At 39.5% G+C, this 25,978-nt stretch overlaps 1 protein-coding gene across 1 annotated transcript in view; it reads right to left on the reverse strand.

Annotated features, from left to right (window-relative positions):
* The window catches only part of LOC121449205 (zinc finger protein 431-like), a 56,232-nt gene extending 36,321 nt beyond the window's left edge, over positions 1-19,911 (reverse strand). The window contains exons 1-4 of the mRNA XM_041653489.1: positions 19,776-19,911; positions 3,586-3,712; positions 3,330-3,390; positions 1,295-2,199 (exon numbers count right to left, since the gene is read on the reverse strand). Coding sequence (XP_041509423.1) covers positions 1,295-2,199; positions 3,330-3,390; positions 3,586-3,712; positions 19,776-19,778 — 1,096 coding nt within the window. The 5' untranslated portion in view covers positions 19,779-19,911. The remainder of the gene's footprint in view (positions 1-1,294; positions 2,200-3,329; positions 3,391-3,585; positions 3,713-19,775) is intronic.
* Between the last annotated feature and the right edge of the window lie 6,067 nt (positions 19,912-25,978).

The following is a 25,978-nucleotide window of genomic DNA, read 5'->3' on the forward strand; positions in this document are numbered from 1 at the left end:
AACAACCCTTTAAACAATTTTTCACTCATGAACATTTTTCTCTTGTAAGCATTCATTCCTGTTAACACAGGAGTTGAGACATCTAACCGCTTACTTACAGAGTTTTCTTCACCATGAATTCGGTCACGTAAACAGAAAGCAAACACTTAGGCTTGAAGTCGGACAAATTAATCCTCCTAAGTAGGTGGTACCACTAGATTTAGGAAATGCTGCTCTGCTAGAGACAATATGCCACTGGGGATAAGCTTTGAGAATTTACACCCACACACCATTTGCAGTTCCCACTCTCTGCTTCATGCTGCAATTTAAGGACGTGAGTTTTTAAGCTCCTGCTTTAGCTGCCATGTCTGACACTTGTTGCTATGCCACTTTCATGGTGATCCTATATCCCTCTGCAACCAAGGGCCAAAATAAATGCTTTTATAAGTACACACAGACATTATATCACAACAGAAAAGGAACAAGTACACATCCATAAAGTTACCACTTGAATTTGTTATTTCATACAATTGAAGAGAAGCATAAAATCTAAAAGGGTTACATTATCATTTAAATTCATAGGGCAAGTGTTACAGCTCTAGAAGGAAAGGTACGCTGACTATCTCGTATCAGGCTATACCTACACCTATGAAGGAAAGGTATCCTGGATACCTATACCTGTGAGTAGAAAAGAATCCTGTCTGTCAGGAAGTCAGACTATACCTGAAGTTGTGCTACAGTGGGGAATGATCTCCCTGCTGGATATAACAGTCCTGTTGCTCTCTAAGAGTGATCTCTTTATCCTACATACACATAAGGCTTCATATAATTTATAAATTCAGTTTTGTTCATGACTTAGCTGGTGCAATCAATATGAAAACAGACATCATAATGCTTGAACAGATTGTTGACACTGTCATTTTTTTCTATAGAATAAATACTGTTGGTTATCTGATTGTAAAGATTGTAAAGATCTTACCAAATAATTTGTAAGAAGAAGACTTTACTTTTTTTTCAGGTACTCAAAGATTATTGCAATATGCAAAAGTTTTATTAGGTTGATTATACACAAAAAGTTTTACTCCTGTATAAAGTACAAAACATTACCACATTAACAATATTTATAGTCTCACTGCAGCATGACTTTTCTGATGTTTTTGAAGACTACACTGATTAAATTCATAGGGTTTCTCTCCAGTATGGGTTCTCCTATGCATTCAGAGATAATTGTGACATCCAAAGGCTTTACCACACTAATTCCATTCTCGGGTTTCTCTCCAATGTATTCTTTTATGCATTTGAAGATGAAAAAGACACGAAACAGATTTACCACATTGATTACATTCATACAGTTTCTCTCCAGTATGCGTTCTTTTATGCCTTTGAAGAGTAGTGTGATAAGCAAAGGCTTTACCACACTGATGACATTTATAGGGTTTCTCTCCAGTGTGTGTTCTTTTATGCATTTGAAGAGTACTGTGATGAGCAAAGGCTTTACAACACTGATTGCATTCATAGGGTTTCTCTCCAGTATGTGTTCTTTTATGCCTTTGAAGATGACTATGGCATGCAAAGCCCTTACCACACTGACTACATTCATAGGGTTTCTCTCCAGTATGTGTTCTTTTATGCCTTTGAAGACTACTTTGACATGCAAAGGCTTTACCACACTGATTACATTCATAAGGTTTCTCTCCAGTATGGGTTCTTTTATGCATTTGAAGACTACTTTGGCATGTAAATGTTTTACCACATTGATCACAGTCATAGGGTTTCTCTCCAGTATGTGTTCTTTTATGCCGTTGAAGACTACTTTGACATGCAAAGGCTTTACCACACTGATTACATTCATAGGGTTTCTCACCAGTATGGGTTCTTTTATGCAATTGAAGAGTGCTGTGTTGAGTAAAGGCTTTACCACATTGCTTGCATTCATAGGGTTTCTCTCCAGTGTGTGTTCTTTTGTGGATTTGAAGAGTGTTGCAATGAGCAAAGGCTTTACCACACTGATTACAGTCATAGGGTTTCTCTCCAGTATGTGTTCTTTTATGCCTTTGAACAAGACTGTAACGTGCAAAGGCTTTACCACATTGATTACATTCATAAGGTTTCTCTCCAGTACATGTTCTTGCATTTCTTTGAAGGTGACTGCCATATGCAAAGGCTTTAATACATTGAGTATATACAGAAAGTTTCTCTCCAATTTCATTTCTTTCATGCCTGCAACAATAATTAGCACATATAAAAGCTTTACCACATTCAATACACTGCTGAATCTTCATATCTATGTGAAGTTTACTATTTTCTCAATTATAAAGAGGGATCAGATATTAAGGTTTTATTGCTGTGTTTAGACGCATGTTGTGTCCTCTAGTTAAGTGTCATTTTGCATCTTTGAAGACACCTGTGATGGTAAATTCCTTTATTTCATGGTTCACTTTACAGAAACTTTTATTCTATGATGTTTTCCACATATTTAAAAAGAACTAGATAAAGTTAGAGCTTTACCACCTTTACTGCATTCATAAATTTTCCTATACTGTGAATGATATTACATTTGCTAAATGAACTAGAACTACTAGAGTATTTACACAGTCCTAGAACTCATAGGGTTTTTCTGCAGTGTAAGTTTGTTGGTGTATTAACAGTGATGGTGGAGATCCAATTACTTGAATACTTGAATCAAATTCGGCAGGTATACTCAACATGGGGACTACATATCTTATAATTGTTCTGAGAGAGAGGCATGTTACATTTTTTTCATATCCCTATGCTCATATGCTTCTATCAAGAGTAACATATGGTATACGTAGTAAAAGAAGAACAACAAATAAAAGATTTCCCCATTGAATTCTCACAGATTGACTTTCTATTCCTCTTGGGCTTTTGATATAGGAATTGAAGTTTACCCACAACAATTGTCCTTTGACTCTTGATTTGAACTGCACCTCTCACTAAACTTAGCACAGAAAAAAGTATATGAGTAATACAAGCTTTACTATGGACTATTGGCTTATTAGAAGGTTAAGGAGTAATACTTATCACCTCCTCAATAATATGAGTAGCATGAAATAAATGGATTGGCAGGTCTACAGTATAATTCTCATGCTACTATGATTCAAAAGGTATTATTTGTTAAGGTGGTGTTTCCTTGTCCTCTTTCTTAAAAGAATGCCTTTGAAATGTAACTTACCTACCTGAAATTGAGAGGTACTGTTCCAGGAGAATGTAATAATCATCAATGCACTTTAAGCTGTGCTTATTTATGCTACTGCCTTTGTTTAAAACTTCCAGGACACATAACAAAATCATCAGAGGCACATTTGTAGCAACTTGCACATGAAAATTACCTGTTATATCTTCTAGAACTTTGACAATGTTCTTCAATATTATGGTCTTCCCAATGGTATCCTAAAATATAGTATCATAAAATGCATATATTATTGAACATCCTGCAAAATTCAAGTTACTATCTCTATTGAATCTTAGAACCGTGGCTGACTTATTCATCTCATTCTTCTTCTTTCTCACTCAACAAAAGAGCATCAATAACCAAGGAACAGTTGTCCCTTTATTTGGAAACATGAAGGAAAATTCACTTTTTACCTATAGCAGTGAGGTTCTTATAGGTCTCCAGCATCACATCTTTGTAGAGATTCTTCTGGGAAGGATCCAGCAAATTCCACTCTTCCCAAGAAAAGTTGATATGTACATCATCATAGGTCACTGCATTCTAAAATATCCCATACATGTGTACATCAGAAAGTGTGATACTGACAATACTGTAGATGTTTACTTCTTTGCAGTACAGTCATATAATTCTAGTGTTCCCCACTCTCATTCCATGACATAAGTATTATAGTGAATCATCAAGTCACTTTACAAGGAAACTGAATAAGAGGTTCAACTCTGTCATTTCTGTATCCTTTGAATGGGATAACACCCACTCTTGAAAGAGAAATGTCTATTAACAAACAGAGAGAGACAAGTAACCAGATCAACAGTATAGCGTACACATGAGAAAATTTCTATGAAGAATTACTAAAAAACTACAAAAGAGAAAAATAAGCCTTTAACCACAGCACTAAGAAGGCAGAGGCAGGTATATCTGCCTCTGAGTTGAATGCCAGCAAAGTCTATGCAATCAAGTCCAGGGCATGCAGAAGTACATATTAAGACCATGTTTTCACTGCAAAAATCAGTCAAACAAATAAAAAAGAGAAAGAATTCAGAGGTTTTTAACTGAAGAGCCTACAAAGAGGTATGCATTCACTCCAGTTCTGTATTCACCTTCTGGAAACCTGAATTGCCCTAATTTAAATTGTAACAGCAATAAAATTTGACAAAAAGGCACTTCATGTTTAAGAAGTTACAAATAGTCAGATGAAAACACTAGCAATATAAATGTTTGTCATAAATATTAAACACAGGGCTGGGGAGATAGCTCAGTAGTGACGAGTTCTTGCTGGTCTTGCATATAGGTGGGCACAATTGCCAGTACTTACATGGGGATCACAACTATCCATTATTCCAAGTTCAGGATTTCTGAGATCACTGTGAGGACCAGGTACCCACGTGGTGCATATCCATACAGGCAGTTAAAATAGCCATATTGATTGAAAAAAAATCAAACAAACACAACAAGCAAGGAGTTCATGTACCTGTAATCCAATGACTCAGAATATTCAAGCACTATTAATGTCATAAATACATGCCATCCTGAGAATCAGAATGATACCCTCTGCTCAATTTTAAAATCCAAGATGTTTGTGAAGCTCAGCAGAGCAGCATATGCCTGACATGTGAAAAACCTATATTCCAGGGCCCTCACCCAATAATATCAAAACAAATAAAGCCAGAAATGTTGGTCCACCTTTACTTTCAGGACTTTGGAGTCAAACTCAGAGAGACCTCTGAGTATGAGGTCAGCCTGGTATACAAAGCTATGTTCAGGATAGTCAGGGCTACACAGACAAACCTTGCCTTGAAAACACAAACAAAAAAATAAAACAGCAGGCTACCAATTGCCTTAGCACTTTATAACAACTGTTTGTACTATATTTGATTTGATGTAGAGATGGAGTCTACAATGGTGGGGAAGACATGACAGCATGAGAATGAAGATAGCTGATTATTTTCAACCACAACACAGTAAATATGAGTTGTGGGAGCACATTCTGCTCCTTTAGCCAATAGCCTTTAAGGTACCAGAACACTTGGGCATGGTCTTTTACACTGTAAAAGCAGCTATAAACGTGCACCTGCTCTCTTGTTTCCAGCTCCCGCTTCAGGCTGCTAGACTCTGTTCCTGCTTGCACAGAGGGCTGTTTTCCCATTAAATAAATAACCCTTTTACTATTCATAATTCTGAACCGGTGTGGGATTGTTTCGTGACTTACGCCTTCAGCTGGCACCAGACCATTTGGTTTTAGAGCACCCCCAGCTCTGCTGATGCCGCCAGCTTGGGGTGCACCCAGCTTGGTGCAAGACCTCCCTCAGCTGGCCGTGGCCTGTGCATGGAGCCAGCAATTTATCTGGATATAGAATTTTCCCAAAGTGGTAGCTTTTCTTGCTACATATCGGCCATAGTTCTTTATATTATATTATTACTTGCCTCAGAGTGGCATCCAGTCCCCATGCTCTTGCTCCAGTGTCTGTGTGCGACCACCACACACTGCAGGGAAATTCAGATGGGATACAAGTTTGCTGGGTGCCTGCTATTATCTTATTATCCCTGTCCTGTTGCGACTGCTAACCCATTAGGACCAATCATGGTGCACATAGTCTGTGATTTTTTATTAAATAACTAATTATTGATCAAAGCATATCCTTCAGCATTTCACACTAAAATCAGATTGAGACTAGTTACATGATTCCAGGTGTACTGCTGGATCCAGCTGAGTTTGTTTCATAGGGGGCTTATAACACCTACTGGCAGGTAATGGTTATTGTACCTAATCCAGCTAATTAAACCACAGGTAAGATTTAATATCCAAAATATAAATTATAAGTTATTAATTTAAAAGGTCAATAAGTCAGACAACCTAACCATCCAAGGTTTCAACAGCCTCTTTACTTATACCATGTGCAAGGTTTTACAAGAGTTGTATGATTTCCCTTCTGCATCACTATTTTTGATTCTAGGGATTAGTCTTGTCCTCAATATTTTTTTCTTAAAAGTATGGTTTGACCATAGGGCTAAGAATGAGGCGTTTTTAGAAATGGTACAGTCTTTACAGACTGATACAAGGCTCCTCAAAAAAAGAGGTTGGAAATCTGAAGAAGGATATGGCCAATTTAACTAACAAAACTCAGTCAACTGAAGTACTTTTAGAAATGGTACAGACTGATATTAATTTATTTAAAGGAAGATTCACCACTCTGGAGAAGGATACAGCTGATTTGGCTCATAAAACATAAACCTAATCAATGACAGTGGTTTCTGAAACATTATTTGAGAGAAATCGCACTGTTGAAAGTATTAATCAGACTCTGTCAAAGGGGTATGACAGATTGACTGATAGAATGTCTCTCCAGGAAGGCAATCTGCATGCTATAAAGATTATGTCCAATGATGAGACATTATCTCTACTGGACAGACTTCATAACTTTGAATCCTCAATGAGGGCATTAGAGCAGAGCACTGGACAGGAGATCCAGACATTAAAAAAGGCAGTGGTAAACAGATTTGAAAAGAATGAGGAAATTATCAAATTTGATGACCAGAAACAAAAGGTAAAAAGGCGAAATTTAACCTCTTCGGTACCTACAAATCTCCAGGATAGCTTCCCAGAGTTCTGCCTGCCTTCCCAGTAATAACATCAGAAAAAGTATTTGACCCCAAGAAACATAAGGTTGCCAAAGAATATTCATGGGACTCCATATGTATGACTGATCTAAAGGAAATTAAACAAACAATTGTAACTTATAAACTTTCTTAGGGAAATGGTCAAAACATAGTCTTTCAGTATCAAAGCAACACCTCCAGATTGGATTCAGTTAATCTCAGCAGTGCTAGAAAGTGGATTGCAATTAAAAAGTGGAGATACTTCTTGAGGAGGCAAGAATTTTAGAGCAACAAGAAAAAGCAAAAGGACTTGAGATTTCCCTAGATCAAATTCTAGGTGAAGGACTTTACTCTGATCCTAAGGATCTTTATGATGACCACACCTTGTCCCTATGTAGCACAGCAGTTTTAGAGGGTTGGGACAGGGTCCAGGAACTAAGAAAGAGAGTTGAATCATATCTTAGGGTTAAACAGGGTCAGAGAGAACCTTTTAGTGACTTTTTGCAAAGACTAGCTAGGCCTGTACAAATAGGGGTAACTGACCCAAAAGCTAGATGTATAATTTGAATCTTTGACTTATGAGAATGCCAACATAGAATTCAAAAGTTTCCTTGGGCCTTTAGAGATAAGATCAACACCCATAGATGAATGGGTCTTGCACACAATGAACGTCGAGACACTTGAGTATGTGTCCTGAAGTTTGGGTAGGAAAAGCAATTTCCAATGGTAAGAGAAGACATCAAAATACCAAATGTATTAATTGTGGTAGAATGGGACATCTGAGAAGGGATTGTAGAGAAAAGATGCTTAGGAATAATGTATCCTCTGCAAATGGCAGAAAGAGGAGGACTCAACCTTCAGGTATATGTAAGAGGTTTGGTAAAGGCCGACATTGAACCAATGAATCAACCCAATACCAATAGGAAATGTCATGGTGGGCCTCTTGCAGGCCCCCAAGACAAATGTGGTCCAGTCATTATCAGTTACTGTGGAGAATGTGTCTCGCCAGGCAAATTAAAAAATCCAATGCCTACTGTTAACAATACTGGTCTGAATGATGGGTTAAATGTGGAAGATGAATAAAAAAACTCCAGTAGGACAGAGGAAACATATTCTGGCAGATTTCTATAAATGATCAAAGACCAAAGCTAAGAGTGTGTATGAATGGCATTTTTACTAAAGGCTTACTAGACATGGGTGTGAATGTAAGTACCATTACTCCAGATCTTGGAATCTGAATTGGCCTCTTCAAGAGGTAGATGTTCAGTTCCTGGGAATTGGAACACTACCTCAGGTAAAACAAAGCATGAGATGGGTTGAATGCATAGGACCAGATGAACAAATAGGAAGACTGAGGCCATATATTGCCAATAGTGCAGTGAATGTGGGGTCGTGCATAATGCAGCAATGGAATACCCAGATCAACATTCCTGCAGCCCCAAAAACTTATGTTTCTGAAGAAAATATTAGAAGATATTATAGGCAATGGACACCAGCCATTGGGCTGTACAAGAACACAAAGCAATTGATAAACGTTCACAGATACCAACAGCCCTACCTTTAAAATGGTTAACTGAAAAACCAATATGGGTTAAGCAGTGGCCTCTAGCTGAAGAAAAGTGGCAGGCTTTGGAACAGCTGGTACAAGAGCAACTAGATGTTTATCATATTGAAGAATCAACCAGCCCTTGGAATTCTCATATATTTGTTGTTAAAAAGAAATCTGGAAAATGGAGAATGGTGACAGATCTAAGGGCTATCAACAAGATTATTCAACCTATAGGCCCTCTACAATCTGGAATTCCTCTGCCTTGTCTGTTACCAAAAGGATGGCCTCTCATAGTTACTGATTTAAAGGATTGTTTCTTCATTATACCTTTACAAGAAAAAGATAGAGAAAAAGTTTGCCTTCACAGTGCCTACTTATAATAATTCTCAGCCTACTAGGAGATATTAATGGACTGTCCTCCTACAGGGAATGAGCAATATCCCCACCCTGTTCCAATACTTTGTCATATTGCATTATATATTACTCCTACACCTGATCAATATACTTATAGATTGTTTACATTTTGAGGTCATTGTCCTCATTTGTTGCACATTTGTTTTCAGATTATTTAATATTCTGACATGAAGCTTTAGTCTTGAAGTTATACAGGTATTAATTATTATAGGTCAATAGTTGTTCATGTTTATTGTACATACAGTCAGATCAATTACGTTCTTTAGATACATAGAGTTTGTATTCTGTCTAGATAGGTAATCTTCAACCACTTTGAGGATCTGAGAAACATGGCATTTAAATAACTTAGGGTTCTGTCGATGTGAAACACAATTGCTTCTGACAGCAGCAATCTCTTCCCGGGAGAATGTTGAGCACAGAAGACACTCCTCTCAGAGTTTGTTTTCTTCTTGGCAAAACTGGACTTTAAGCAAGGAATTGCCCATGTCTCAAGCACTGACAAGGTATATGGTATGCAGAAATGGATAAGTAGGACTGTCAAATCTTGCCAAGACAGGGTAAGACGGTTTTGAAAAATTTCCTGCCTCTGAAAATAGTCTGTCAGTTACAATAGGCCTTAGTCAAAGTTGGTTGCTTCAACATTGCAAAATGAGACTTTGGGTGATTGCTCAGGTAGCTAATTGTCCCCATCATATATTGCTCACTTTGGAAGCTACTTGATTGTACTTCCTGCCTGCTCAAGTAATATTATCTCCTTTCTCAGGGGTTGAAGATTAGATAGTCGTAGTTACTGTACTCTTATGATCTAGCCAAGCCATGTCCTATACAAGTCTTAGACTCCATAGGATAGAATGTTTATTAAAACATTTAGCATATGTTCCCTGTTTAATATTGTTTATGCTGGTTGTGATTCTGATTATACTTGATATCTGTTCCTAGTGTATATAGTTTTGTATTGGGTTTGGAACTCTCTTATTTAAACAAAAGGGGGAAGTGCTGTGGGAGCACATTCTGCTCTTTCAGCCAATAACCTTTAAGATACCAGCACACTTGGGCATGGTCTTAGATACTGTAAAAGCAGCTGTAAGTGTGCACCCACTCTCTTGCTTCTGGCTGCTAGAATCTGTTCCTGTTTGTGCAGAGGATGGTTATCTAGGACAGTAATCTGTAGTTTTCCCCTTAAATAAATAACCCTTTTATTATTTATTGTTCTGAACTGGTGTGGGATTGTTCTGTGACTTACACCATCAAATACAAAGTATAGGAAATGGGTTGAGGCTCTGAAGACTCATATCACACCCCTAGTGAGGAATCTCATCCAGAAAGCCTTTGCCTACTAAGGATTCACAAGTAATGGAAAGAATGTCACTAAGAAGAGGTTACAAATTCAAATATATCATCCTATATGGAAGGTTTTTCATTCAATTGACCACTTATGACCCAGGTCACTATAGGCTCATGGCCATCCATGAAAAAAATGTATTTATTCACTTCAATGAATCTCATAGTCTGCAACAGCCCTTATCCTGCTAAAATGGCCAAAATCTCTTTTGACACTCAAGACAACTCTTAACAGTGATATCTTGTAAAATCAGAATACAAGTTAAATCTTTCCAAGCAATGATGGCACAGAATGCCACTCACATTCCAAAAGAGAAATAGAGATACATTGAAGAGAAGATTGGACCAAGGCAAAGCTGAAGCACAGCAGGAGCTTAATAGCTAACAGCTTGGCAGGAAAAATTGATAGGCAGGACAGGTAGGGAAAGAGAAGAAATGAAAGGAGAAATCAGGGTGGGGAGGAAGGAGGAGCAAGAAAATGAGAGGACACCAGTGGCCAGATACCCAGCTACAAAGCAAGCCATGGAGTAAGAAGTAAAGAAAGGTATATAGAATAGAAAAAGATAAAAGCCCAAAGACAAAAGGTAAATGGGATAATTTAGTTAAGAAACGTTGGCTAGAAACAAGCTAAGCTAAGGCCAGGCATTCATAAGAAAGAACAAGCATCCATGTATATGAATTATTTGAGAGCTAGGTGGCAGTAAAATTATGAATAGGACACAGGTTGTTTAAATCAACAAGCCACTTCTTTTCTCTCAGTATGCATAGAAGCTACCAGGTAACTAGGCAACGTACAAAAACAGTCTGGGAGAAGCTGATGGCTCTTGATCAAATAGCACATACATCAGACGCTGCAGTTTCTATAGGTCTAGGTCTGGAGTTAGACTTACTGCTCTAAGCAAAGAACAGACGTGGGCCTCTAAATGATCAGTTCTGGGCTATACTGTTATCAGCCATTCTGATCAGAGGAACAGTTTGGGCAGGTAGTAATTCTATGTCTTTGGAGATCTGTGAATATCTTAAATGGGATGTTCTTTGCCTGGACCCTAAACACCATCCAAAAGCCAGCTGATAAAGATAACCACAGGAAGGCAGATCTCTGCATTTAGGAGAGGAACAAGGCTTGGCAGTGGGAAACTATTCTGAACTACGGAATTAATTCCCAAATATGTAACAAGCAGAAGAGAAGCCAGTTACAGAGAAAAATCTATAGCAATGGACAACCACTTACTTACAAATCAATAATGGTAAAATACCTTGCTTTTTTGGTTTAGCCTTTATCACATCTCTTGGCTCTGATAAGTCGTTTGTGAAAAGATGCTGAGCAATTATTGTATAATGTTGTGAACTGTAGCAAACCTGCAAGCTACCTCCCACTGGTACTCCTAATTGCTAAGGCTTTTCAGCATCCTACATTATCTAAGGTAACCCAGCTGGGACTCAAGACAGTAGCAGCTCCCCTACTGGGTTATCAGAGATCAAATTTCACAGAGAGCAAAGGCATTCGGGACTCTGCCCTTACATCCTAGAGTCCTAATGTGGGAAATATTTATTTTAGTAGAAATTCTTCCAGCCTCCCAGAGCACTTCCTGTTCTTCTTCCAAGGCACATAGCCCTTTTGGTACAAATCCCAATCCACAGTGATTGTACAGTGCAGCCAAACCTTTGCTTCAAATCTGGGAAGTCCTGCAGTCAAACACAGGTCACATTCAAACTGTAACTGTTGTTACTGTGAAACTGTTAGTAAAGAAAAACAGAGCATGAATTCTAAAACAAAGAGCGGTCAATGGTAGGGCTTATAGGCAGGAAAACGAATGTGGGCATGATGTAGTCATAATCACAAAAAATTATTTTTAAAAGTTGAAACAAATTCCTGCCCATGTGTTCTAGAGACTAGGGATTTGGATGAGATCAAACCAAGGATTACTCACAGCCCCCCCCCCCCCCCCCTCCGTGGTTATACATCTTTTTTTTTTTTTTTTTTTTTTTTTGGTTTTTCGAGACAGGGTTTCTCTGTGGCTTTGGAGTCTGTCCTGGAACTAGCTCTGTAGACCAGGCTGGTCTCGAACTTGCAGAGATCCGCCTGCCTCTGCCTCCCGAGTGCTGGGATTAAAGGCGTGCGCCACCATCGCCCGGCCGTGGTTATACATCTTAAGCAAGGAAAATAATAGTCCTGTTAGGCAAGGCCCATTTTACCCAGATCTTCTATATTTGGTGGACTAGTTCAACTATAGCAATTTGATTTCATGATATCCAACACCTTTCATGATAAAGGTCTTGCAGAGAGCAGGGATACAAGGAATATATCTAAACATATTAAAGGCAATATACAACAAGCCAACGGCCAACACCAAACTAAATGGAAACTCAAAGCAATTCCACTAAAATCAAGAATAAGACAAGGCTGTCCACTCTCTCCCTATCTATTTAATGTAGTACTTGAAGTTCTAGCTTGAACAATAAGACAACAAAAGGAGATCAAGGGGATACAAATTGGAAAGGAAGAAGTCAGACTTTCGCTATTTGAAGATGATATGATAGTTTAAATAAGTGGCTCCAAAAATTCTGCTAGGAACCTCCTCCAGCCAATAAATACCTCCAGTAATATGGAAGGATACAAGATTAACTTAAAAAATCAATAGCCCTCAGATATACAGATGATAAACAGGCGGAGAAAGTAATCAGGGAATCATCACCCTTCACAATAGCCACAAATAACATAAAATATCTTGCAGGTAACTCTAAGCAATCAAGTGAAAGACCTGTATGACAAGAAATTTAATTTTTTTAAATTTATTTATTTATTAAGGATTTCTGCCTCCTCCCCGCCACCGCCTCCCATTTCCTTCCCCCTCCCCCCCCATCAAGTCCCGCTCCCTCATCTGCTCGAAGAGCAATCAGGGTTCCCTGACCTGTGGGAAGTCCAAGGACCACCCACCTCCATCCAGGTCTAGTAAGGTGAGCATCCAAACTGCCTAGGCTCCCCGAAAGCCAGTACGTGCAATAGGATCAAAAACCCACTGTGATTGTTCTTGAGTTCTCAGTAGTCCTCATTGTCCGCTATGTTCAGCTAGTCCGGATTTATCCCATGCTTTTTCAGACCCAGGCCAGCTGGCCTTGGTGAGTTCCCAATAGAACATCCCCATTGTCTCAGTGTGTGGGTGCACCCCTCGTGGTCCTGAGTTCCTTGCTCGTGCTCCGTCTCCTTCTGCTCCTGATTTGGACCTTGAGATTTCTGTCCGGTGCTCCAATGTGGGTCTCTGTCTTTGTCTCCTTTCATCGCCTGATGAAGGTTAATATTCAGGAGGATGCCTATGTGTTTGTCTTTGGATTCACCTTCTTATTTAGCTTCTCAAGGAACATGAATTATAAGCTCAATGTCCTTTATTTATGGCTAGAAACCAAATATGAGTGAGTACATCCCATGTTCCTCTTTTTGGGTCTGGCTTACCTCACTCAGGATAGTGTTTTCTATTTCCATCCATTTGTATGCAAAATTCAAGAAGTCCTTGTTTTTTACTGCTGAATAGTACTCTAATATGTATATATTCCATACTTTCTTCATCCATTCTTCCATTGAAGGGCATCTAGGTTGTTTCCAGGTTCTGGCTATTACAAACAATGCTGCTATGAACATAGTTGAGCATATACTTTTGTTGTATGATAGGGCCTCTCTTGGGTATATTCCCAAGAGTGGTATTGCTGGATCCAGGGGTAGGTTGATCCCGAATTTCCTGAGAAACCGCCACACTGCTTTCCAGAGTGGCAACCCACTTACTGGGAGAAGATCTTCACCAACCCTGCAACTGACAAAGGTCTGATCTCCAAAATATATAAAGAAATCATGAAACTAGACCGTAAAAGGCTAATCAACCCAATTATAAAATGGGGCACTGAGCTGAACAGAGAATTCTCAACAGAAGAACTTCAAATGGCCAAAAGACACTTAAGGTCATGCTCAACTTCCTTAGCGATCAGGGAAATGCAAATCAAGACAACTTTAAGATAACATCTTACACCTGTCAGAATGGCTAAAATAAAAACACCAATGATAGCCTTTGCTGGAGAGGTTGTGGAGAAAGGGGTACACTCACCCATTGCTGGTGGGAATGCAAACTTGTGCAACCACTCTGGAAAGAAATTTAAATTTTTAAAGAAAGAAATCAAAGAATATATCAGAAAATGGAAAGATCTCCCATGCTTTTGAATAGGTAGGATCAACATAGTAAAAACTGCAATCTTACCAAAAGTAATCTACAGATTGAATGCAACTCCCATCAAAATCCTAGCAAAATTCTTCACAGGCCTTGAAAGAACAATACTCAACTTCATATGAAAAAAGAAAAAAAAACAGAAGAGCCAAAACAATCCTGTACAAGAAAGGTAATTCTGGCATCATCACCATCCCTGATTTTAAGTTCTACTATAATGCTATAGTAATGAAAACAGTTTGATATTGGCACAAAAGGAGACAGGTGAACCGAAGGAATTGAATAAAAGACCCTGATATTAATCCACACACCTATGAACATCTGATTTTACAAAGAAGCTAAAATTATATAATGGTAAAAAGAATGTCTTGAACAAATGGTACTGGCATAACTGGATGTCAATATGCAGAAATATGCAAATAGATTCATATCTACCCCCATGCATAAAACTCAAGTTCAAATGGATCAAAGACCTCAACATAAATCCAACCACAACGAACCTCAAAGAAGTGAAAGTGAGAAGTACACTTGAACGCATTGGCACGGGAGACCACTTCCTAAATGTGACACGAGTAGCACAGACACTAAGAGACACAATGAATAAATGGGGCCTCATGAAACTGAGAAGCTTCTGTAAGGCAAAGGACACTATCAGGAAAACAAAACAGAAGCCTAGAGAATAGGAAAAAAATTTCACTAACTACACTTCAGACAGAGGGTTGATCTCCAAAATATACAAAGAACTCAAGAAACTAGATATTAAAATACCAAATAATCCAATTCAAAAATGGGGTACAGATCTAAACAGAAGATTCTCAACAGAGGAATCTCTAATGGCTAAAAGGCAGTTAAGGAGCTCCTCAACATCCTTGGCCATCAGAGAAATGCAAATCAAAATGACTCTGAGATATTACCTTGTGCCAGTGAAAACGGCTAAGATCAAAAACACTAATGACAAGTATACAGAGTAAGAGGAATACTCCTAATTTGCTGGTGGGAGTGCAAACCTGTACAGCCACTTTGGCGGCTTCTCAAAAATTAGGAATCAATTTAATCCAAGACCCAGCAATAACACTGTTGGGCATATACCCTCAAGGATGCAGATTCATACCACATGGACATTTGCTCAACTATGTTCCTAGCAGCATTTTTGTAATAGTCAAAACCTGGAAACAACCTAGATGTTCCTCAACAGAAGAATGGATAAAGAAAATGTGGTACATTTACACAATGGAATATTATTCAGCTGCTAAAAACAATGACATCTTGAAATTTGCAGGCAAATGGATAGAATTAGAAAAAAAACATCCTGAGTGAAGTAACCCAGACACAGAAAGACAAACATGGTATGTATTCATTCACAAATATGAATATTAGACATAAGACAAAGGATAACCAGCTTACAACCCCAGAGAACAAGAAACAAGGAGAACCCCCAGGAAGGGGAAGTAGGTAAGGTATCTTTAGTAAATAGGCAGCATTGGGGAGGGGGAGGTTGGTAGAGGAGTGGGAAGAGGAGAAGAAGAGCAGAGGAGAACATGAGGGATTGAGAAGATCAAGTTGGATAAAGGACAATCTATGAAAGAGATACCTTGAAAGAGGGAGACATGATGGGGTCAGCAAGAAACCAGGCACTCCCAGGAAACCACAAGGATGACCCCAGTAAGAATCTAAACATGAGTGGGGGGGCACCTAAATTGCCCTTTCCCTGTAAACAGATTGATGACTACCTTAATTGTCATCATCCAATAACTGATGGAAGCAGATGCAGAGATCCACAGCTAAGCACAGGACCAAACTCCTGAGTCCAGTCATACAGGGGGGGAGGAGCAACAGTATGAGCAAAGGGGTCAAAACCATGATTGGAAAAGTCACAGAAACAGCTGACTAGCTAGTGGGAGCTCACTTACCCCAGACTGACAGCTGAGGAAAACGCATAAGACGAAACTCGGCCCTCTGAATGAGCGTGACAGTTGTGTGGCATGGGCAGTTGGTTGGACCACTGGCTATGGAACCAGTATTTATCCCTAGTGCATGAACTGGCTCTTTGGAGCCCATTCCCTAAGAAAGAATACCTTGTTCAGCTTAGGTACAGGGGTGAGGGCCTTAATTCTGCCTCAAGTGATGTGACAGATGTTGTTGAATTACTATGTGAGGCCTCACCCTCTCTGAGGTTTGGATTAGGGGTGGTGTGGGGAGAAGATGGGATAAATGATAGGACAGGAAGGAGAAGGAATTGGAATTGGTAGTAAAATAAGATTAGTTTTAAAATAAAAGGAAAAAAGGGATGGAAAGAAATGCCTCTGGCGTGTTCATCTTGTACCACAAAATTTCAGATGGAAATCAAGGAAAAGGCACTATGAAAATAGGCTTTGGAGCCTATGATACCTGTCAATTATGATTTTTTTCTTCTAAGATGTATCGATGCCACAATTCTTATAAAAACAAAGGACAGAGAAAAACAAATACAGAAAACATCAACGAAATGTCACCTATCATCACTGTGGTCATTGCTCTTAGTTGGATGGCTCTGTTGAGCTGTTTTCAGCTCAGAACAAGGCTGTTCTTGCCTCTTTGCAGGGTGGATCAGAAGGTCAAAGCTATTCATCAATCTGACTACAGGGCAAGGCCAGTTCAAGCACCCTCTCCACTATTTCTTGGGGTCTTAGCTGGGGTCATCCTTGTGAATTATTGGGAATTTTTCCAGTGTCAGGTTTCTTGCTAGTCCCATAATGGCTCCCTCAATCAAAATATCTCTTTCCTTGTTCTCATCTCTGTCCTTCCTCCACCTCAACTATTCCATTCCCTCAAGTTCTTTTCTCATCTTCCTTTCTCCCCTCCTCTTTCCCTTGCATCCTTTCTTCTCCCCCGACTCCCACGTTCTCAGTTTTGCCAGGCGATTTTGTCTTTTTTTCCTTTCCAGGTGAATGTACGCCTGTTTTTTTTTTTATTTAAGATTAACCTTGGAGGGTAGGGTGGAGAGATAGGTGAAGGGGATGGGAGGAGGGGAGGGAGAGGGAACTGCAAAAAAGATAGTTTGTTTTCTTTTTGAAAAAAGAAAAATCAAATAAATTAAACTGAAGAACAGGAGGAGGAGGAGGAGGAGAAAAAGGCCAAAGCTCCTTCCATGCAAGACAAAAAGGAGTTTATTTCAACTATCCCTGGCCTGTCTCAGGACTGTGACATCACTGTAGAGAATTTCTTTCTTCTCTATTTATGTTGAACTGGTACAATACCCTTCTCCACTGTGACTACACCTACTTTACAGTTGGTCAGTGAACTCAATTCATACACAGGTCCCACTTCATTTGCAAATTCACATTAAAATTTAGAGAAGTTAGAGGATACTCATTCACTGGTCTATTTTCCTCCCAAAGAGCAGTCAAGGACTGCTGCCCAGCACTGGGCCACAGAGGCAGCATTAGGTATTCAAAGTGATTCCCAATTGTATAGTGTGAGGTGAGCCTGAGCTACAGGAAACATTGATCTGAACCAGTGGTTCTCAATCATCCTAATACTGTGACCCATTCAGACAGTTCCTCATGATGTTGTGACCCCAACAACAAAATTATTTTCACTGCTACTTCATAACTATACTTTTGCTACTGTTATGAATTACAATATAAATATCTGTGTTTTCCAGTGGTCTTAGGCCACTCCTGTGATAGGGTCACTTGATCCTCCAAAGCTCGGAGATGTGAACGCCGAGGTTAGAAACCACTGCCCTAAATTAATATAAATAAATACATAAATAAATAAAAAGCATTTAAGAAAAAATGGAATAAAATTCTTAAAATAGTAAAATATTAAAAAATAGAGAGACGTAATGCATTTTTAAAAATGAATTTTAAAAATGATACCAAGAATTGATGTTTTAAAATGATAAAAATAATTGGAAGAACACTTAGCTCTACTGACTTTGAAATGGAGTAGACACTATCCTGGTAGAGGGAATGCCATTCATAAAAGAGTGTATGACTCTGTCCCATGTAAATGTTAGCCACTGAGTGCTGTAAGCTAAGACATGGAGTTACAGCCAAAGGCCTGTGTCTCAAAACTCTCAGCTGACTTAGCTGTGTCAACCAGAATTGCACACATCTGAATTGGAGTGTTTGCTAATTAGAAACTGAATACTTAGTAGTTCAAGCCAACCTTCCAAAAATGTACACCCACCAATTCTATCTGTCTTCAGTCACATGGAAGAAATTAATACATCAAGGAAATTACAGAGAAAGTCACTCACCATGCCCCATCAGTCCTTCATTGTAATGGAGACCCTTGCAGCTCACTGCCTTCAACATCAGTCAGTGATCTAGCTGCTGTCTAGTCTGTTTCCCCCTACAGTGTGGACAGTACACTGTTCCTCCTCTTCTGGTCTGAAGGGAGAAGCTTTGTTCCACACACAAACCCTTTCCCTGTTCGCAACAGGCAGTCCACTTTGTGTCTCAAACTGGTAATCTTAGTACTCTTGTGCTGCAGGTGTGTATTGCCAGCTTTAGTGTGGTTAGTCAGGAGCATAACAAGGGCAATGCCCTGAGGGGTAGACAGGGTCCAAGTCCACCTCAAGCAACAAAGAAGACCCTGACTCAAAATTGCTTTTCTAAAAGACTGGAGATGCTGCTGTTCTAGAATTACTGTACCTTTACATCACACAAGGTCTTTTTGTTAGTTGTGACCCTGTAGTGGTCCCTTGAGCAGCTTTTAGAGGCTGTTTTTTTTTAATGGAGGGATGGGCCTTTCTGCTGGTTGTAAATCAGGCTGGTCTCCTTTGTTGTGAGAATGTAGCTGGTTAATTCTTGGATAACAAACATTTACATCTTATACTGATCTCTAACAGGTGTGGTTAGCAACTACTTATCTTTGGGGTGTTTGGGACGCCGCCCTCCCTTACTTTAATTCTACTTTGTGACTTAATGTCTCCTAAGGACTGGTAAGTCCTTGTGCCGTCACTTCCATTATCATCAGCTCTACTCTTCCACATCGTAGTTTAGCAGTGGGGTGCTACTCCAACAAGCGCCACAGAACTAACTCCAGGTGGATCCTAAACCTAAATGTTCAAAGTGAAGACCTTCTGGAAGATACTAGAGGGATGAGTGCACTCGGAGTTTGATAAATCTGTGTTCCATAAAGACAACACAAGCACTAAGAGCGCCGGCATTTCTCAAGGGTGTCAGCCACGCTAGTTCAAAGCACAGTCCCACTCCCAAATTCTCTGCACAGACGTAGGCAGCAGAGTTACTCAGAGGCTGCCAGACAGGCCCAGCGGAATTGCAAAGATCACACAGAACCACACAGGACCACGCAGGACTATGCAGAACCGCACTGGAAAATGCAGGACCAGCCGGACAATGCTGGACCAGGCAGGAGCAGGCAGGAGCATGCCAAACCCGAGTCTGGCCACTGGCTCCCACTCTGGCAAGGGACGACCCACAACACTGGCTTCCCACGGCTCAACTGACCGCTCCTACTCTGGGGATAGCAGCCGCAAGCTCACCATGTCCTGCTTTTACAGCTTGCCCATGCTCTCTGCTCAGCTCCCCACAGCAAAACTCCCCGCACAGCACACAAAACCATTGGTGCCAGCTTCTCTTCAAAGCCAAGCCTGAAGCTGGCTGCCGGAAGGACCCTGCCCGACACTGACTGGCAGATGTCTGATTGGCTACTTAACCCTGAGTGACAAGACCACCTCCCATAGTGTTACACTGTTCTTAAAGACACAGTATGATGGTTCCTGAAGCTCCCTTCCACCCCAGAAAAAGATCTTTTCTAAATCAGCAGAAATATGCATTTCATTAGCACTTGCCCCTGATTCCTATAGCAGATCCCGCTGTCTTCCTGCTCTCCATAGGCATTTCCCCGTCTTTGTGTTGGAAACAATGCGGCTAGCTTGCTTGTACAGCCCACTACACTATGTTGGACTATGTGCTATGTGCGGTGATGTCATTACCTGTCACACAGGTGGAAGCTTGCCCAGAATATTTAACAACTAAAGAGAGATTTCAGGACACTAAAGGAGGTGTTTCTTATGTGGCTACACACTGAGGTTAGGTGAACTGAAGGTACTTTTTACCTGGTTGTCAAAGGCCAGAAGGAGGCAGGAGATGCTCTGTAATCAAATCTATTTCTGAACATGATCACAAAGTTACAACAAAAAAAAATTAGGTACATTCTTATTTCAAAGTCATGCAGAAACATATGAAGTATAAAAATGATGCAAAGAAATGCTTCTGGCATGTTCATCTCATACCACAGGTCTTAGCTGAAAACCAGGTAAATGACACAGAGAAAGGAGATTGCTTTGAAGCCTATGCAACCTGCCAATCCTGATGTTCAATCTAAAAGATGACTGTACCAATGCCACAGTTCTCACAAATACAAAAGTTAGAGAACACAAATACAGAAAACATAAGAAAAGTGACTTATCTGCATGAAATACTCTGTTTTTAGATGGACAGTTATGATGAGCTCTCTGAACCTCAGAATAAAGTTGCTTTTGCCTCTGAACAGGTTGGCTTAGTGGAAGGCCAGAGTTGCTTCCATGCAAGACCAGAAGGTGTTCATTTTAACTAGCCCTGGCTGCTATGTGTCTCAGGGCTGTGGTATCACTGTAGAGAATTCCATTCTTTCCTCTTTTGAACCTTTAAAAAATATTTTTAGTTATTTAGTGTTTAGCCTGCATCTTTCTTTGCACAGTACTGACAGAGGCCAGAAGAAGGCAGGAGATGCCTGAGACTGGAGTTACAGCAAATGGTTAGCTAGCACGTGGGTCATGGAAATGGAACCTGGGTCCTCTATAACAACACCTAGTGTTGTTATTTGCTGAGCCATCTCTCTGGTCTCTCATTTTATTTAAAATTTATTTCCATAGATTGTTAATTAAAATATTACTTTCCCCTTTTATCTCTTCATTCCCTTCCTTCCCAAATTCTTCTTTGTTAAGTATGAGTGGATCGATGCTGAAATACATGAATACAACCTGCTGTGTCCATTTCTGGTGACTGTACATATACAGAAAATTAGCCAACTGTGTTGTATTGGATAAAAAATTAGGAAACTCTTTCCTAACTGAGACTTAATCTCTCAAATTGAGGAGAATTCTATTATTCAATTAGCATCAATTGTGTGACCCTCACCATATTGTCTTGAACAGGAAACAAAGCCAAGAATAGAAAACATGAGCTCCATCTGGACGGGTGAGTGTGTGCTATCCAGGGGTGAGATTGTCCCGGAAGAGAGCACAAATCCCCCTCCCCCCAGCTCCTTCCGCAGGGCTGTCTTTCTTACACACGACCCCCCCCCCCCCCCAAGCCTGCGTGATCTGCAAGGTCCTTTGCTCAGGAACAGTTTTCTGCTCCTACACTAAAGCTACCCACCCAGAGAGGTGAGTGCCTGCCTACCGGGCAGGCCTCAAGGACCTCCAAAGGGAGCGCAGGCACCTTCAGCTTACCCAGCAGCATCTCCTGTCTTCTACTCGACCCCGCCCTGCCCTCCAAGTTAGACCATTTGTTCACGGGTCATTGGATTACCAGGCGTCCATGTTTTGGTGCTGACGAGTTTCATCTGGACGGGAACAGTTCCTGCTTCTACACTGAGGAGATACATCCAGAGAGTCAGTCACAGCAAAGTCTGGACCAAGACACCAGGCCTCTCCTGGCTCCATTTGAAGGAAGAGATGGGAAGGCGTCAATGCAAGAATTCCTCCAACATCCTGAAAGGCAGCATGACATCACCAGAATCCAGGGATCCCGAAAAAAGAAGAATTGTACACCCTACTCCAGAAGAATTAGAAGAAATCGACTCAAAAGTGAATTATATGAAATTAATAGAGGACCTTAAACAGGAGGTGAAAAACTGATATAAACAATTAGAGATTACAAACAAAAAGGTAGAGGAAGTGAATAGATCGCTCAGAGATACCCAAGAAAACCAAGAGAAACAAGAAAAAGCAATCAAACAGGTAAGGGAAGCAGTTCAAGACTTGAAGAATGAAATGGAAGTAATGGGAAGGATGGAGACGGAAAATCTGGGTAAACGAACAGGAACTACAGAGACAAGTACTACCAACAGATTACAAGAGATAGAAGAAAGAATGTCAGACACTGAAGATACCTAAGAGAAAATAAAAACACTGATCAAAGAAAACAGCAAAACCAACAAAATCTCATCACAAAACATCCAGGAAATCTGGGACACAATAAAAAGACCAAACCTAAGGATTATAGGGGTAGAAGAAGGAGAAGAAGTACAGCTCAACGGTCCAGAAAATATATTTAATAAAATGATAGAAGAAAACTTTCCCAACCTAAAGAAAGATATTCCTCTGAAGGTTCAAGAAGCATACAGAACACCGAATAGACTGGACCAAAAAAAAAAAAAAACCATCTCCTCGCCATATAATAATCAAAACACAAAACATACAGAATAAAGAAAGAATATTAAGAGCTATAAAGGAAAAAGGCCAAGTTACTTATAAAGGTAAACCTATCAGACTTACACCGGACTTCTCTATGGAAACATGAAAGCCAGAAGGTCCTGGATAGATGTTCTTCAGAAACTAAGAGACCATGGATGCAAGCCCAGACTACTACACCCAGCCAAGCTTTCGTTCACTATAAATGGAGAAAACAAAATTTTCCAGGATAAAAACAAATTTAAACAATACGAAGCCACAAATCCAGCCTTACAGAAAGTAATAGAAGGAAAATCACAACCCAAGGAGTCCAACAATGCCCACAATAACTCAGATATCTAATGACCCTTCACCAGCACAACTCGAAGAAGGGAAACACACAAACTCCATTACCAAAAAAAAAAAAAAAAGAAAGAAAGAAAAAATGATCGGAGTTAACAACCACTGGTCATTAATATCACTTAAAATCAATGGACTCAACTCACCTATAAAGAGGCACAGGCTAAGAGATTGGATACGAAAACAGGATCCAACATTCTGCTGTTTACAAGAAACACATCTCAACCACAAAGACAGACATCTACTCAAAGTAAAGGGCTGGGAAAAGGTTTATCAAGCAAATGGTCCTAAGAAACAAACAGGTGTGGCCATACTAATTTCTAACAAAGTTGACTTCAAACTTAAATCAATCAGAAGAGATGGAGAGGGACATTTTTTACTCATAACAGGAACAATTCATCAGGAAGAAGTCTCAATCCTGAATATCTATGCCCCTAATATAAAAGCACCCACTTACGTAAAAGAAACATTACTAAAACTCAAGGCAGTCATCAAACCACACACACTAATAGTAGGAGACTTCAACACTCCTCTCTCACCAATGGACAGGTCAATCAGACAGAAAGCTAACAGAGAAATAAGAGGATTAAGGGAGGCAATGAATCAAATAGACTTAACAGACATTCCACCCAAATAGGAAAGAATATACCTTCTTCTCTGCAGCTCATGGAACCTTCTCGAAAATTGACCACATACTCGGTAACAAAGCTAACTTACACAGTTACAAAAAAATATTAGTAACCACCTGTGTCTTATCGGATCACCATGGATTAAAGTTAGAATTCAACAACAATGCTACCCCTAGAAAGCCTACGTACTTATGGAAAATGGACAGTCAACTACTGAATCACACCTGGATCAAGGAAGAAATAAAGAAAGAAATTAAAGTCTTTCTTGAATTCAATGAAAATAAAGACTCAACATACTCAAACCAATGGGACACTATGAAAGCAGTGCTAAGAAGAAAGTTCATAGCACTAAGTGCCCACTTAAAAAAAAAAAAACGGAGAAAGCACACATTGGAGACTTAACTGCCCACCTGAAAGCTCTAGAAAAAAAAAAAAGCAGACTCACATAGAAGGAGTAGAAGACTGGAAATAATCAAACTAAGGGCTGAAATCAACAAAATAGAAACACAGAAAACAATCCAAAGAATCAATGAAACAAAAAGCTGGTTCTTGGAGAAAATCAACAAGATTGATAAACCCCTATCCAAAGTAATCAAACAGCAGAGAGAGAATACACAAATTAACAAGGTCAGAAATGAAAAGGGAGACATAACCACAGACACAGAGGAAATTCAAAGAATCATTAGATCTTACTACAAAGGTCTATATGCCACAAAATTGGAAAATGTTAAAGAAATGGACACCTTTTTAGATAAGTACCATATACGAAGGTTAGACCAGGACCAGGTGAACAATCTAAATAGACCTGTTAGATGTGAAGAATTAGAAGTTGTTATAAAAAAAAACCTCCCTACCAAAAAAAGCCCAGGTCCAGATGGTTTCAATGCAGAATTCTACCAGAACTTCCAAGAAGAACTAATACCTATACTCCTTAATGTATTTCACAATATTGAAACAGAAAAGTCATTGCCAAATTCCTTTTATGAAGCTACAGTTACCATGATACCAAAACCACACAAAGACTCAATCAAGAAAGAGAACTTCAGGCCAATCTCACTCATGAACATCGATGCAAAAATCCTCAACAAAATACTGGCAAACCGAATCCAAGAACACATTAGAAAAATTATCCATTATGAGCAAGTAGGCTTCATCCCAGAGATGCAGGGCTGGTTCAACACACGAAAATCTATCAATGTAATCCATCATATAAATAAATTGGAAGAAAAAACCATATGATCATTTCATTAGATGCTGAAAAAGCATTTGACAAAATTCAACTTCCCTTTATGATAAAGGTCTTAGAGAGATTAGGGATACAAGAGTCATACCTAACTATAATAAAAGCCATTTATAGCAAGTCGACAGCTAACATCAAATTAAAGGGAGAGAAACTCAAAGCCATCCCACTAAAACCAGGAACATGACAAGGCTGTCCACTCTCTCCATACCTTTTTAATATAGTGCTTGAAGCTCTAGCAATAGCAATAAGACAACATAAGGGGATCAAAGGGATTCGAATTGGAAAGGAAGAAGTTAAACTTTCATTATTTGCAGATGATATGATAGTGTACATGAGCGACCCCAAAAACTCCAGCAAAGAACTCCTACAGCTGATAAACACCTTTAGTAGCGTGGCAGGATACAATATCAATTCCAAAAAATCAGTTGCCCTCCTATACACAAAAGATAAGGAAGCAGAGAGGGAAATCAGAGAAGCATCACCTTTCACGATAGCCACAAACAGCATAAAATATCTTGGGGTAATTCTAACCAAGGATGTGAAGGATCTATTTGACAAGAACTTTAAGTCCTTGAAGAAAGAAATTGAGGAGGACCCAGAAAATGGAGGAATCTCCCTTGCTCTTGGATTGGGAGGATCAACATAGTAAAAATGGCAATTCTACCAAGGGCAATTTATAGGTTCAATGGAATTCCCATTAAAATCCCATCGAAATTCTTCACAGATCTTGAGAGGACATTAATCAACTTTATATGGAAAAACAAAAAACCCAGGATAGCCAAAACAATCCTATACAATAAAGGATCTTCTGGAGGCATTACCATCCCTGACTTCAAACTCTATTACAGAGCTTCAGTATTGAAAACAGCTAGGTATTGGCATAAAAACAGAGAAGTCGATCAATGGAATAGAGTAGAAGACCCAGATTTTATCCCACAAACCTATGAACACCTGATTTTTGATAAAGGAGCTAAAAGTATCCAATGGGAGAAAGAAAGCATCTTCAACAAATGGTGCTGGCAGAACTGGTTGTCAACCTGTAGAAGAATGAAAATAGATCCATATCTATCGCCATG

This window comes from Microtus oregoni, unplaced genomic scaffold (assembly GCF_018167655.1).
Source record: "Microtus oregoni isolate MIOR12 unplaced genomic scaffold, Mior012 000006F_ref0000085, whole genome shotgun sequence".
NCBI lineage: Eukaryota > Metazoa > Chordata > Mammalia > Rodentia > Cricetidae > Microtus > Microtus oregoni.